The 14911-nt window shown below is 45.1% G+C and overlaps 1 protein-coding gene across 1 annotated transcript in view; it reads left to right on the top strand.

The window, feature by feature from the left end:
- Nucleotides 1-14911, top strand: part of erbb2 (erb-b2 receptor tyrosine kinase 2) — a 64257-nt gene that overhangs the window by 47349 nt on the left and 1997 nt on the right. Inside the window, exons 16-26 of the mRNA XM_084456710.1 lie at nucleotides 279-326; nucleotides 1475-1613; nucleotides 5984-6106; nucleotides 6837-6935; nucleotides 7107-7292; nucleotides 8154-8309; nucleotides 8407-8482; nucleotides 8803-8949; nucleotides 11002-11099; nucleotides 11410-11601; nucleotides 12145-12508. Of these exons, the coding sequence (XP_084312836.1) occupies nucleotides 279-326; nucleotides 1475-1613; nucleotides 5984-6106; nucleotides 6837-6935; nucleotides 7107-7292; nucleotides 8154-8309; nucleotides 8407-8482; nucleotides 8803-8949; nucleotides 11002-11099; nucleotides 11410-11601; nucleotides 12145-12508 (1628 nt within the window). The remainder of the gene's footprint in view (nucleotides 1-278; nucleotides 327-1474; nucleotides 1614-5983; nucleotides 6107-6836; nucleotides 6936-7106; nucleotides 7293-8153; nucleotides 8310-8406; nucleotides 8483-8802; nucleotides 8950-11001; nucleotides 11100-11409; nucleotides 11602-12144; nucleotides 12509-14911) is intronic.

The raw sequence follows: 14911 nt of genomic DNA, 5'->3' as shown, positions 1-14911 counted from the left end.
CACATATATATACACACACACACACACACATACTGTACTAGCATGCACGCACACACAAACACACACACGCACGCATGAACACACACACACACACACACAGGCGCACGAACACACACAGACAGACACACGCATTAACAAACACATACACACATACAGTACATACACACACACACATACAGTACATACACACAGACACACACATACTCTTAATTCCTACACACACGTTGGCAACAGCACCAAATTATACTAATTGTACAAATGCAACATTTCCCTCCCAGATGCACTCAGATGGATGAGACAGGCTGCCCCATCCACTCCAAGACAGGGTAAGATCTCATCCCTAACCCTGACCCATCCACTCCAAGACAGGGTAAGATCTCATCCCTAACCCTGACCCATCCACTCCAAGACAGGGTAAGATCTCATCCCTAACCCTGCCCCATCCACTCCAAGACAGGGTAAGATCTCATCCTTAACCCTGCCCCATCCACTCCAAGACAGGGTAAGATCTCATCCCTAACCCTGCCCCATCCACTCCAAGACAGGGTAAGATCTCATCCCTAACCCTGCCCCATCCACTCCAAGACAGGGTAAGATCTCATCCCTAACCCTGCCCCATCCACTCCAAGACAGGGTAAGATCTCATCCCTAACCCTGCCCCATCCACTCCAAGACAGGGTAAGATCTCATCCCTAACCCTGCCCCATCCACCTATAATAGACCTACAGTAGCCTATAATAAAATGACCGAATTTCCAATTGAGTGTGTGCTTTGATCAAATACAGTACTTTATTCTCAAATGAGGCGTACGCTGCATCGATAGGCTACTGTATTCGTAGAACAAAATGGTATAGCCTAAAAACAACCCAACATTAGAACAATTAGAGCAAATTATAATCAAGAAATAAATAAATGAAATAAGTTGTCGTGTCTTAGGCTATTGTAGCCTAAAAGAAAGTCTCTAAAACAACCGATGTAGGCTAACGTGGCCTAGGCTGTAGGCTATTATTTAACAAATACAGTAGGTTTAGTAGGCTAATCTACATGCTCACAACACGTCTGTGTTCCTGAAGTCCATTAACTGGGAACGAAAAATGACTCGATGCTCCTCTGCTTCAGGTTGCTGACGCGCTTTCTGGCTACCAAGGAATGCAGCTCTCGCGCAGCAGACTCGTTTGCGTTTTATGCTCGACATTAGAGTAACAAAGAAATTAAACGTGACAGTAGACTACAGCCTACATGCAACATGTATGTCTACATAGTTCTGTTTTTATTCACAGTAGGATACAGTACTGTAATGAAAATCCCACCAGTAACCAGATAGCAGGCAAAAAATAAATAATTAATTTTTAAGCCTGTCCGGTAGACCGGGAGGTTCGGATCTCTGAAGTTCGGATGAGTGGGGTCCTACTGTACACTGAAACTGCTGGTCTCTCCCTGCTGGTCTCACCCTGCTGGTATCTTCTCTCATCAGGCCTGGAACCTCCATCGCTGCAGCAGTGGGCGGAGTCATTCTCTTCCTGATCCTATTGGCTCTGCTGGTGTTCTACCTGCGGAGGCAGAAGAAGCTGAAGAGGAAGGAGACAATGAGGAGGATCCTGCAGGAGCACGAGGTTAGCCTAACTCTAACCTAACCATAACCTCAATCTAACCTAACTATAACCTAACCCTAACCAAGTCCTATCCCTACCTAACCCTAACCCTTACTGACAAACAAGGGGTTGGAGGATATGTGTTTTTTAATCCTGACAAACAGGTCGTCAGTTGAGCGTAATAACTCTAGTGGTTAGACTTAACATGCTAGAGTAGTTCTAACTAAAAGCAGGCTGCATATGTTCAGTTCTAAAAAGCATTGTAAAAGCATTCTGGAAAAAAAAAAAGTGTAAAAGCATACGGGTCGTCCCATGATTGCAGGGTCGGTGGTTCGAATCCCAGCTCCTCCTGTTCACATGTCGAAGTGTACAAGGGCAAGACACTGAATCCCAGAATTGCTCTCAGTGAGCAGGCTAGCACCTTGCATGGCAGTTGCCGCCATTGGTGTGTGAATGTGTGTGTGTGAATGCATGAATGAGAGGCCATTATAAAGTGCTTTGGATAAAAGCACTATATAAGTGCAGTCATTTACCATTTACCACTGTAGGGGTTGTGGTTTGAAGGCAGTCTGTCTGTCTGTCTGTCTGTCTGTGTTTAGTTGTGGTTGTGGTTTTGAAGGCAGTCTGTCTGTCTGTGTTTAGTTGTGGTTGTGGCAGGCCTGGCGGGAGGTAATTGACCGCCCTAGGCAAAATAACAACCCCCCAATGTTGCTGTCCTCACACAAGGACACGATGCCGATAGCAGGCAGCTATTATTATTATTAGGGATATCACTCAAAGGCTAAATAGCAATGCAAGACAGCTGTTTGAAAATTAGATAATACATTTATTTCACAGCTTAACCAGTAAGGCAAGTGTTTAAGTCACCATAATAATATTGTCTATCTTTCTTCTCATGCGCAGCGCAGCTGTCTCTCTCTCTCTCTCCCTCTCTCACGCACAATGATCGAAACTTCACTGTACCCGAAAAGACACTGCAATCACTGGATACGATTCCAAGGCCTGTGTCTTTTCAAGTACACGGCGTCTGAATTGTGCACCACTAGGTTTTGACCATTTCATTTGGGTGTTGTTTTCTCGAACAGTTTCTCTCTTTTTTCAGTTGAATTATTTCTCTGCAATTTTTGGTTGTTAGGGGCCAAGCACCGAAGGTGCGGAGCCCCTATTGTAATTGATGGTATTATTATTCTTCTGCCATTGAAGTCAATGGCAGCCTATAGAACCGAGTGGTAACTTTTTATGAACAGGCATAGCTCCGTTTGACGTAGAGTCATGAAACTTTGCAGACATATTTATGTCCTCACGATGAACAAATTTGCCTCAAGAACGATTCAGATGACACTCGGTCGACAGGCCTAACCGCCAGGCCGATTTTTCCTAAACTTTGTACAGTCGTACCAGAGCATATGTTGAAGTATCTTGAGAAATATGAAGCAGATTGGCCACAGGGTGGCGCTATAACAAGCCAAAATGCTTAAAAGTGGCTGAAACGCAATCGATTGCTGTGGCGCCCCCTGTGGCCAAATGGGTTTCGTAATGGTTGTATCAGTAGGTCATCTCATGTTCTACAACTTACTCATTGGACTCTTAATTACCAGATGTAAATTTGATGTTGATACAAGCATTTTAGTGAAAAGCCAGCCATCACGCTCTCAAAGACATATGACAGGCATATCTCATGCCCCATTTGACATAGAGACATGATACTTGGCACACATATGTCTCTCCTCAGAATGAACAAGTTTGCCTCAAGAACCTATAACTTCCGGTTATGTAAATTATCTGCTATTTAGCATTTTTTGGAAAACGCTTAAAATCGCTGTCATAGTTTGGGAAGGATGTGTGAGCTCTGAGTGCCGAGTCGGCGTGATAGAGTTCAAAACGGAATGACTAGGAGGGGGAAGGGACTTTGAATATTCATCTCTCTGATTAACTTCCTCAGCTAACCCTCTCTCTGACTTGAAAAAACACTCCTGTGCGACTAGTTCCCATTTCCTGAATGCATTCCAATCTATGGTATTCCTAGGCTCCCTTCCTAATCTAGTCATCTCAAACGCCTGTAACTGAGCTCTAACCGTCACTAACTCGAGAATCGAGAGTGTACCGGACAGGGGAAAATCAGAATATCTCGCCCATAGATGATGCACACAAGCATCATCCCAAAACCTTTGCGCAACAATCTTAGCTGGGCCAGACAGCGAACTAGTATTGGTATTCATAATTAACACAATAGCCTACAGCCAACGATGAAAGGAAACGTATAGTTAAAACGCATGGCGGGAAATAAACAAACCTTTGTTCTCCCTCTGGCTCGGGCGGGATCACCGGGAGAGCGGAGTAGTTGTTGTTGTTGTTCCCTTTGTCTCCCAGACAACCAGCTACCGGAAACCTAGCAGTTACGATTTATGGCAGTCGAAACAGTGTCGAAAATGTAAACAATAAAACAATAAAACAAGCGCGCTTAACAAACAATACAAGGCAAGAGCCGAAGCTCAAACAGTAAACAACAAAACGAACAACCCCGTGTAGGGACACGGAACACAAAGGATGAACAAAGGCCTACGTTAAAACAAACAAAAAGCATATGCCTGCCCGGCTGAACCACCAGCCTCTTGGTTGGAAGCTAAACTCGTTAGGCTATATACCAACCACCCGGGATAAAGGGGAAAACGTTTCTCCAAGAAACGCGGTTCGGACACTACCAAATCACTCCCAGTAGCTACCTTCGTTGAGAAAACATACAACGGCTTGCGGTTTGAATTACACCCGCGACCGGCCAAAGGGGAAGCCCGCTTCTGTGCCAACTTTGGCGCATTGACTCAACACCAACTCAACCGTTCTAAACTGCAGCCGATAAACAACCTAAACTGTACATCAACTGCAGGGGAACAAATGAGTCACAAGACCAAAATCACACTTCTACTGAAAAGCAAAACCCCTAGTAACGAAACAAGGACGAAGTCAAAGAACAATACAATATCACCAATCATATATCGTTATTGTTTGTTGAGTTACAACTACTTAGATCGATACCACCTACTCCCCCCCGGGAGGTTGTTTTAAACAATGCGCCAGACCAACAACACAATCCGAAATGAAAACAAGGCAAATACAACTCAAAACCATGAGGGTTCGTTCAAAACGTACCTGGGAGTTCAGGAAGCCAGTTAAAGAACTGGGGAAATAATCTCAGCGTGCGCTCTGGCGCAAGAGAGAAAATTGATTTTCCCAAAACCCACTATGGGCCGACACGTCTGCTGACCAGCTCATCCACTGGAATCCCGAATCAACACAACAGGCAGTCCTCCCTTTCATCCGCGTCGCCAACTGTGATGGATTTTATCTGATATAGTCAAAAAGGATTTACCAAGATTCGCTCAAACAAGTCAAGTCTGGTTTATTGAGAAAACATACGAGCGCAAGGACTTCCGGACAAGCACATGAGTGGTTCATCCAAAGAAGTGCCGCCTCTTGGTCAGCGCGACCTTTATTCTCAAGCAAAACACAGGTATATCGCTTTGAGGATGTGATTGGCTAACCCATTGTACGTCACATGAAATGGCAGGCGTGGTCGAGAATACAGACACGTGACATGAGAAAAGGCGGTAATTTCTTGGAGACAAAGGGACAAAGGATGGTTATTCTGGAGTAGACAGATTTCTAGGTGTGTGGACCTCCTGGAGGTCATCCTATCTATGTGAATGGTTGAGGGAGGTGGTGAATTACAAAAGGAGAGAGAGGACAAAGGTTTAAGGTGTTTGGAATTAAGAACAAAAGCTGAGATCTGAAAGGTCTTGAGGCCAGTTGTAAATTCTATGACAGTATATCCTTAGGTAATTTGAGAAATATGAAGCAAATTGGCCACAGGGTGATGCTATAACAAGCAAAATGCTTAAAAATGACTAAAATGCAATTGATTGCTGTAGCGCCCCCTTTGGCCGGATGGGGCTCATCCTGCTTCTATGGGTAGGTGATGGCATGCTCTACAATTTACTAATTGGATACAAATTTGTCAGATTAAATTATGATGTCGATACAAGTGTTTGTGTGCAACAACACCCCCGTTGCGCTTTCATTCTTCCAGGGAGGAGTTGTAGAGGAGGGATGAGGAGTAGGGGAGAGAGGAGGCTCGGCGCCCTAGGCAATTGCCTTGTATGCCAAGCGCATGCGCCGCCCCTGGGTTGTGGTTTGAAGGCAGTCTCTCTGTTTAGTTGTGGTTGTGGTTTGAAGGCAGTCTGTCTGTCTGTGTGTGTTTAGTTGTGGTTGTTGTTTGAAGGCAGTCTGTCTGTCTGTGTGTGTTTAGTTGTGGTTGTGGTTTGAAGGCAGTCTGTCTGTCTGTGTTTAGTTGTGGTTGTAGTTTGAAGTCAGTCTGTCTGTCTGTGTGTGTTTAGCTGGTGGAGCCCCTGACGCCCAGCGGAGCCATGCCCAACCAGGCCCAGATGAGGATCCTGAAAGAGACGGAGTTGAAGAAGCTCAGGATTCTGGGCTCGGGAGCCTTTGGAACCGTCTACAAGGTCTGCTACTGTGACTCGCTTCCTTTAACTTCACTTAATTAGTTCAGAACTGTCAGTATTACTCATTCATATTAGTTTTACTTTTTGACCTGGAGACATCTACAAGAGAACATGACTTAGGTAGTTTGAACTTTACATTCTTAGTATTGTATTACGGTAGTATCAGAGCACTAGTATTGTATTACGGTAGTATCAGAGCACTAGTATTGTATTATGGTAGTATCAGAGTACTAGTATTGTATTACGGTAGTATCAGAGCGCTAGTATTGTATTACGGTAGTATCAGAGTTCTAGTATTGTATTACGGTAGTATCAGAGTACTAGTATTGTATTACAGTAGTATCAGAGCGCTAGTATTGTATTACGGTAGTATCAGAGTACTAGTATTGTATTACGGTAGTATCAGCGCACTAGTATTGTATTACGGTAGTATTAGAGTACTAGTATTGTATTACGGTAGTATCAGAGTACTAGTATTGTATTACAGTTGTATCAGAGTACTAGTATTGTATTACGGTAGTATCAGAGCACTAGTATTGTATTACGGTAGTATCAGAGCACTAGTATTGTATTACGGTAGTATCAGAGTACTAGTATTATATTACGGTAGTATCAGAGCACTAGTATTGTATTACGGTAGTATCAGAGCACTAGTATTGTATGACGGTAGTATCAGAGTACTAGTATTGTATTACGGTAGTATCAGAGTACTAGTATTGTTGTCCTGCAGGGAGTTTGGGCTCCTGACGGTGAGAATGTGAAGATCCCGGTGGCCATCAAGGTTCTACGTGAGAACACCTCACCCAAAGCCAACAAAGAGATCCTGGACGTGAGTCTGTTCTTCTGTCAGTCCACAGACCCGTTGTCAATATCTACAGTAGGGTTTCCATTGACTGTTCAAATCAAATCAGTGAACGAAGGCATCCTGAATGGGTTCGCTTTTGCCTGTGTCCCCCTATCCCAACCACACACACACACACACACACACACACACACGTAGGAGGCCTATGTGATGGCAGGCGTGGCCAGCCCCTATGTGTGTCGGCTACTGGGTATCTGCCTGACGTCCACGGTGCAGCTGGTGACCCAGCTCATGCCCTATGGCTGCCTGCTGGACTACGTCCGGGAGAACAAGGACCGCATCGGCTCCCAGTTCCTGCTCAACTGGTGTGTCCAGATCGCCAAGGTGAGCCTGCAGGCCTGACGCTCCTCTAATAAGATGGGGGCTGGGATAAAGTTGACCCTTCCTCTCCACCTCTCCCACTATGTTTCTGTCTACCTCTACCTCCATCTCTGCCTCCATCATCTATATTTCTATCTCCATCTCTACTTCCATCGCCACCTCCATCTCTACCTCCACCTATATCTCTATCTCATCTCTATCTCTACCTCTAGCTCTATACCAATATTTTTTAGCATCTCTACCTCTATCTCCACTTCCATCTCTACCTATATCTCCATCTCTACTTCTACAGTACCTCTATCTCCTCTCTACTTCCATCTCTATCTCTACTTATATCTCTATCTCTACCTCCATCTCTACCTCTATCTCCATCTCTACCTCTATCTCCATCGTTATCTGCATCTCTACCTCCATCTCTGTCTCTACCTCTATCTCCATCTCTACCTCTATCTCTACTTCTATCTCTATCTCCATCTCTACCTCTATACCTGTATCTCTATCATCTCTACCTCCACCTTCATCTCTACCTCTCTCTACTCTACCTCTATTTCTATCACTATTCCATCTCTACCTCTATCTCTTTCTCGTTTTCCTTGTCTTTGATTATTTTGTCAGTGGTTGAATGTGTGTTCATGTGTGTGTGTGTGTGTGTGTGTATGTATGTGTATGTGTGTGTATATGTGTGGGCACGTGTGTGTGTGTATGTGTGTGTGTGTGTGTATATGTGCGTGTGTGGGCACGTGTGTGTATATGTGTGTGTGTATGTGCGTATGTATGTGTGTGTATTTGCGTGTGTATGTATGTATGTATGTGTGTGTATGTGTGTGTGTGTGTGTGTGTGTGTGTGTGTGTGTGTGTGTGTAGGGGATGAGCTACCTGGAGGATGTGCGTCTGGTCCACAGGGACCTGGCAGCACGAAACGTCCTGGTGAAGAACCCCAACTACGTCAAGATCACAGACTTCGGCCTGGCGCGCCTGCTGGACATAGACGAGACCGAGTACCACGCAGACGGAGGAAAGGTGGGACAACAGAGCTCCTGTGTGTGTGTGTGTGTGAGAGAGTGTGTGTGTGAGTGTGCACTGTTAAAATGTCTGCATGTTTGATGTCTGTCCTCAGGTGCCGATCAAGTGGATGGCTCTAGAGTCCATTCTCCACAGGAAGTTCACCCACCAGAGTGATGTCTGGAGCTACGGTCAGTCATATGACATGGTTCTGCCACATGGCATGGTGTTAGCTGGTTCCTGACCATTTAATTACAGCTTATTTTTCTTTCAAATGCAATTAGTTCCCTCATTCTCACAAAACTGTATTGGCCCATTCTGGAATGGAAATAAATAGTTATTTTGTTCTCTATACTCAATGTATCATACAAAAATGCTACAGTTCCATCCTCCATTCATCCCAACAGTAGTTGAGAAACCCATAGTTGTTTTGCATTTTGAGCCAAAATGGTTGTCAGTTTCCTAAAACCTCTACCTTTCTCCCTGTAACTGTGTGTGACTGTGCCTCCAGGAGTGACGGTGTGGGAGCTGATGACGTTTGGGGCCAAGCCCTATGACCTGATCCCCGCCAGGGACATCCCGGAGCTGCTGGAGGGGGGCGAGCGCCTGCCTCAGCCCCTCATCTGCACCATCGACGTCTACATGATCATGGTCAAATGTGAGTGCTGGCCACACTGCCCAGCGTTTCCCCGAGACCTTCCTAGACCTGCTGCTCAGACCAGGCTCAGATGCACCACACACCTGAGTTCCCAGAAGCTAGCTATGATATTTGTGGACACTAAGGTTATTATAGTTAACAAAAACTAACTAAAAAATGAAAACTTGATGTGAAAAAACATTTTAGGTAAATTAAAACTAGCCTTTACAAAAAAATTAAAAATGTATTGTTTGTTCACAAAACTAACTAAAATAAATGAATATTAAAGAGAAAATCTCTCTAGTTTTAGTCTTTTTAATTTCATACATAAGCCTAGTACTTTGGGTGGATATGAAATCTATCCTCCTTTTTTTTTGCTGTGCCCCTGCGCAGAAGTAACCTGACGTGCGCCAGATGGTTTGTTTCACATGGACTGAAACAACGTGAGCTTGCGAGATCAGGATGGTCTCATGAGGCTAGCGCAGAAGAAAAAAAAAAATAAATAAATACTGAAACTACTAAAAACTAAACTAAAACTAAGCATTTAAAAAAAAAAAAAAAAGAACTAGCAAACCTGCTTTAAAAACGAATTAAAACTAAACTGAAATTGAAAACAAAAAGTTAAAGGTTCCCCGAGGAGTTTACTTTTGGTTACAAAACAGTCTCATTTTAATGTGGGTGAATCTACATTATCCACACTTGTTTATGTGTCCATTTTCGACAAATGTTGTTTATTGTAGACCTACCTATGTAGTTTATTTTTAGATTATTATTTTGTGGTTGGGTCGTCCAGAACTTCCTTGGAATGACGAAACGATTTACTGCAGTAGCCTACGCCGCCGACAAGACGAAGAATAATTTAAATAATATAGCTGCAAGCAGCAATGTGGGGGCCAAGCAGGACGCGCGACCAGCGCATCAAAGACAACAAGCGAAACACGCCATAGCCACATTTGAATCCCTACCGCAGTTTTGAAAATCTGGCATACAGTTCAGAATAAATCCCTTTTATGGACATTGGTCTAGCGAATGTGTACAGCCAGTTTCATGTAGATTGGTGAAAATTCTTAGGAGGAGATACATTTTAAGTGTTTTACACAAAATACAAAATGGCGGGAAATCCAATTGGTGGAAAATGACATCATAGGGTGCGATGAACTCGGCATGATCCAGAGATTCCAACGGTAGCTCATTTTTGAAAATTGGTCACACAGGTCAAAAGTTGTGTGCCTAAACGCACTTCCAACTTTGACATGGTGTTGGCGCTAGAGGGTTGGAGCGGTCATAATGACACTTGCTCACTGGGGTCATGGCACTGTTCCTGATGAGTGTGCCAAATGTGGCTTTGATACATTAACAATTTGCTGAGATATGACCCCATATGCTGCTTGGCGGCTTGTGTCCATTTTCGACACAATGGCACTGTTCCTGATGAGTGTGCCAATTTTCACAACTTTTTACCATACGGTTCTATGGGCTGCCATAGACTCCAATGACAGAAGAATAAATAAATAATAATAATAAATATAGCTGCAGTCCAAAATATATTATGTCAGAAAATATCTTGTTGTATGTATTAATTTTAAATAAATTAACTTTAATGTATATTTAATGGACAATAAAGTTTTTCTTTTTATTTTAGACTGGGGTGCCTTGGGATTTTAAGTACTTATGAAGGGTGCGGTGACTGAAAAAAAGGTTGAGAAACGCTGGTATATATGGTGTGGCTCTGGGTGGTACCACAGTAATTTTTGTGGCTCTTACTGTAGTCTCTGACTGGTTGGCCACCCCTGATCTAGATGGTGTGTGTTTGGTAGCCAGGTTGGATGATCTAGATGGTGTGTGTTTGGTAGCCAGGTTGGATGATCTAGATGGTGTGTGTTTGGTAGCCAGGTTGGATGATCTAGATGGTGTGTGTTTGGTAGCCAGGTTGGATGATCTAGATGGTGTGTGTTTGGTAGCCAGGTTGGATGATCTAGATGGTGTGTGTTTGGTAGCCAGGTTGGATGATCTAGATGGTGTGTGTTTGGTAGCCAGGTTGGATGATCTAGGCGGTGTGTGTTTGGTTGCCAGGTTGGATGATCGACCCAGAGAGCAGACCCAGGTTCAGAGGGCTGGTGTCGGAGTTCAGCGCCATGGCCAGAGACCCGCCACGCTACGTGGTCATCCAGGTGCGTGAGTGTGTCTGTGTGTGTGTATGTGTGTGTGAGTCTGTGTGTGTGTGTGTGTGTAAAATGTAATTGCATTTTGTAATATGATTCATATGCTTCCCCTCTCTCTCTCTCTCTCTCTCCCTGTCTCTCTCTCTTTCCCTCTCCTCTCTCTCCCTTTCTCTCATCTCTCTTTGTCTCTCTCCCCCCCCTCTCTCTCCTTCTGTCTCTCTCTCCCCCTCTCTCTCTCTTTGTCTCTCTCTCTCTTTCCCTCTCTCTTCCTCTCTCTCTCTCTATCTTTCTCCCCCCCCCCCCTCTCTCTCTCTCCCAGAATGACGAGCAGATGAGCTTGTCCAGTCCAGTGGACAGCCAGTTCTTCCGGATGCTTCTGGAGGAGGAGGGTCCGGACATGCGCGACCTGCTGGACGCTGAGGAGTACCTGGTCCCTCAGCCCAACTTCTTCAGGCCGCAGGGAGACGGAGCGGGGGGGTCCAACGGCCCGTCACGCCACCACTCACACAGGGTCTGTCCCCTCCGTCCCTCCCTCTCTCTCTCCCTCTCCCTCTCTCTTCCTCTCTCTCTTCCCTCTCTCTCCCTCTCACTATGTCTGTCCCTCACAGCAGTCCTTACAATGCACCCCAGATATAAACCACCAACCTTCCTGAGTAAAAGCTTATTGATCAGCGCTGAGTGATCACTGGGGGCGGCTGTGGCTCAGGTAGTCCAATGATCATAAGGTCGGCGGTTCGAATCCCGGCTCCTCCTGTCCGCGTGTCGAAGTGTCCTTGGGCACTGAACCCCAAATTGCTCCCAGTGAGCAGGCTAGCACTTTGCATGGCAGCTGCCGCCATTGGTGTGTGAATGTGTGTGTGAATGGGTGAAAGAGAGGCCATTGTAAAGTGCTTTGGATATTAGCGCTATGTAAGTGCCGTCCATTCACCATGATCACACTCCGCCCTCTCTTCTGCATCTGCTGCCGCCTCTCACTTCTGAAGCGTGAGGTCTGTCAGTCTGACACCACATGTTCTCCTGAGTTCAGAGTGAATGTTTTCTGCCGACCCTGCAGAGCACAGACCAGGGCGTGGACGGCGATCAGTTGGTGACCGGTGGCCCCCGCAGCATGTACTCCTCCCTGACCAGCCAGTACCCCACCCTGCCACTAGGGGCCGGCACCTCAGGCAGCCCCTGGAGCCCCCAGTACCCGTCCCTGGCCCGGAGCCCCTCCGCGGGGGGCCACTCCGACTCCGTCTTTCTGGACGGCGGTCCTGACGACCCCGCCCTCTTCCCAGAGCGCTACTGCAAGGACCCGACCTACCCCGACGGAGACGAGGGCGCGGAGACCGACGGGCCGCCGCCATCGAACCGCCGCCAGCATCACCACCACCACCACACACTGCCGCGCGGCGGTCACCATAGCTACGCACTCCCAGGTGAGCTGGTCACCATAGCTACGCACTCCCAGATCAGCTGGTCACCATAGCTACGCACTCCCACTCGCAGGGTCTCCGGTTTGATCCCAGCTACCGGCAGTGTGCCGAAGTGTCCTTGAGCAAGACATTGAACCCAAGGATCGCTCACGCGGTACCTAGTACTATCGCCTCACAGCAAGAAGGTCTCTGGGCCGGTCTGTGTGGAGTTTGCATGTTCTACCCATGTTCGCAAGAGTTTTCTCCCAAAGAACCCAGTATGAAAAACATGCAGCCATACACACACACACACACACTGCCATGCCTCTAAGTAGGGCTGTAACGATTATGAATTTTGCTTAACGATTAATTGTCAGAAAAATAATTGCGATTATTACAATAATTGTCAGAGTTGTTGACTGAGGGGGAGGGGGGGGGCTCCCATCACACCACTAGGGCCCCTTACGATCTGGCACTCTAGACGGCCGCCTACTTCGCCTATGCCACGGGCCGGCCCTGGCACTGATGATCATGTCAGCGTGATTTGAGTGAGAGTGTGTGTGTTTGAGAGAGAGAGAGAGAGATGGGGAGGGAGTGAGTGAGGGTGGGTGGGTTCCGGGTTCTGACTCATTTTTACCAGATAATGTAGGCCTAATAACACAAGTACTCAGCCTATGAAGTAAACCTGTGGTTTAAAACCACGCCTCTTTAATATCATGAATGTTAACAACATTTACATAGAACATATATCCTCCTCAATAAAAATAAAAAAGCATTGAAAAACTAAGATGAAATTAAACTTGGAGTATACAAATAGCACATGAAGTAGACAATGCATCAGTGCTTCTTTACTTCTTTAATACAGTGTCTCTTGTCATTAGTTGCTATGAACGTATTGGTGCCAACAAGCTGAAGAACTCCATTGAACTAGGGTTGCTACCATATCAACTCTACAACAGATTTTTATTTTATTTAAAAAGGTTAAAAAAAAAAAATATATATATATATTATTTTTTTATTTTTTTATTTCATAACCGCGGTTAAAAAAAACAATCGCGGTCAGAAAAAATAATCGCGGTTTGACGATTATGTAATAATCGTTACAGCCCTAAAAACAACCCAACATTAGAACAATTAGAGCAAATGATAATCAATAAATAAATAAATAAATGAATTGACAGGAAAGTTGTCGTGTCTTATTAGGCTATTGCAGCCTAAAGGAAAGTCTCTAAAACAACCGATGTAGGCTAACGGCTGTAGGCTATATTTAACAAATACAGTAGGCCTAGTATAGGATAATCTACATGCTTACAACACGTCTGTGTTCCTGAAGTCCATTAACTGGGAACGAAAAATGACTCGATACTCCTCTGCTTCAGGTTGCTGACGCGCTTTCTGGCTGCCAAGGAATGCAGCTCTCGCGCAGCAGACTCGTTTGCGTTTTGCGCTTGACATGAAAGTAACAAAGAAATTAAACGTGACAGTAAGCTACAGCCTACAGGCAACATGTATGTCTACATACAGTTCTGTTTTTATTCACAGTAGGATACAGTACATGTTTATTATGACAGATTTAAATGCAAGTAGGCCTACCGTACTGTAATGAAAATCCCACCAGTAACCAGATAGCAGGCTCAAAAAAAAAAGAAAAGTTTTTTAAGCCTGTCCGGTAGACTGGGAGGTTCGGATCTCTGAAGTTCGGATGAGTGGGGTCCTACTGTAGTTACAAAACCTCTACTCTCGAACACAGCATATGGAAAATAATAATGTACCTCCATATTGCAATAGACACTTTATAACATTTACAAACCATTAAGGCTAGAGGGAATAACGCGCTCCTCTCTGATCACAGGCATACATTATAACGTTAATAATGGAGGCTGGTGCTGAATGAGTAACGTTACTGCACAGGGAATACAGTTGTGACGTGATTTTAATAGCACCGACTTACAGGCAAACTTTGCAGGCCTGAGTTTGACCGCGTTCAATACACAAGTCTTCTCTAGCCAAACTGTAAAATAATGGAGCTAGCTAGATACAGCTACATAATAAACCGAGTTGAATTCGCATAACGTGACCATCACTAACGTTACCCACACTCTTGGTAGACACTTTGCTAGCCTAGGCAATGATGTAACGTTAGCTGGGAAGCTAGCTAGCTTGCCGTAAAAGCCGATACATCTAAACAAAAAAACAAATTGATTTGGCATACGATCTACCCACAAAGCATGGTCTTGTCCATGCCGATATTAATGTTTTAGTGCTATATTTACCATAGTCGTCTTCATTCTCTGAAGCGATGTATCGAAGTCATTCATTACGCGAGTCGAAACATAGACACACACACACATACATACACACACTACTCAAGAGTGAAAACAGCAGCAACTCATTCGGTGACGTCACACGGAAGTACGGTGGCTACCG

Source organism: Borostomias antarcticus (genome assembly GCF_949987555.1).
Source record: "Borostomias antarcticus genome assembly, chromosome: 22".
NCBI classification, from domain to species: domain Eukaryota; kingdom Metazoa; phylum Chordata; class Actinopteri; order Stomiiformes; family Stomiidae; genus Borostomias; species Borostomias antarcticus.
The sequence above is the reverse complement of the archived record's forward strand: the minus strand, read 5'-3'. Positions and strand labels throughout refer to the sequence as shown.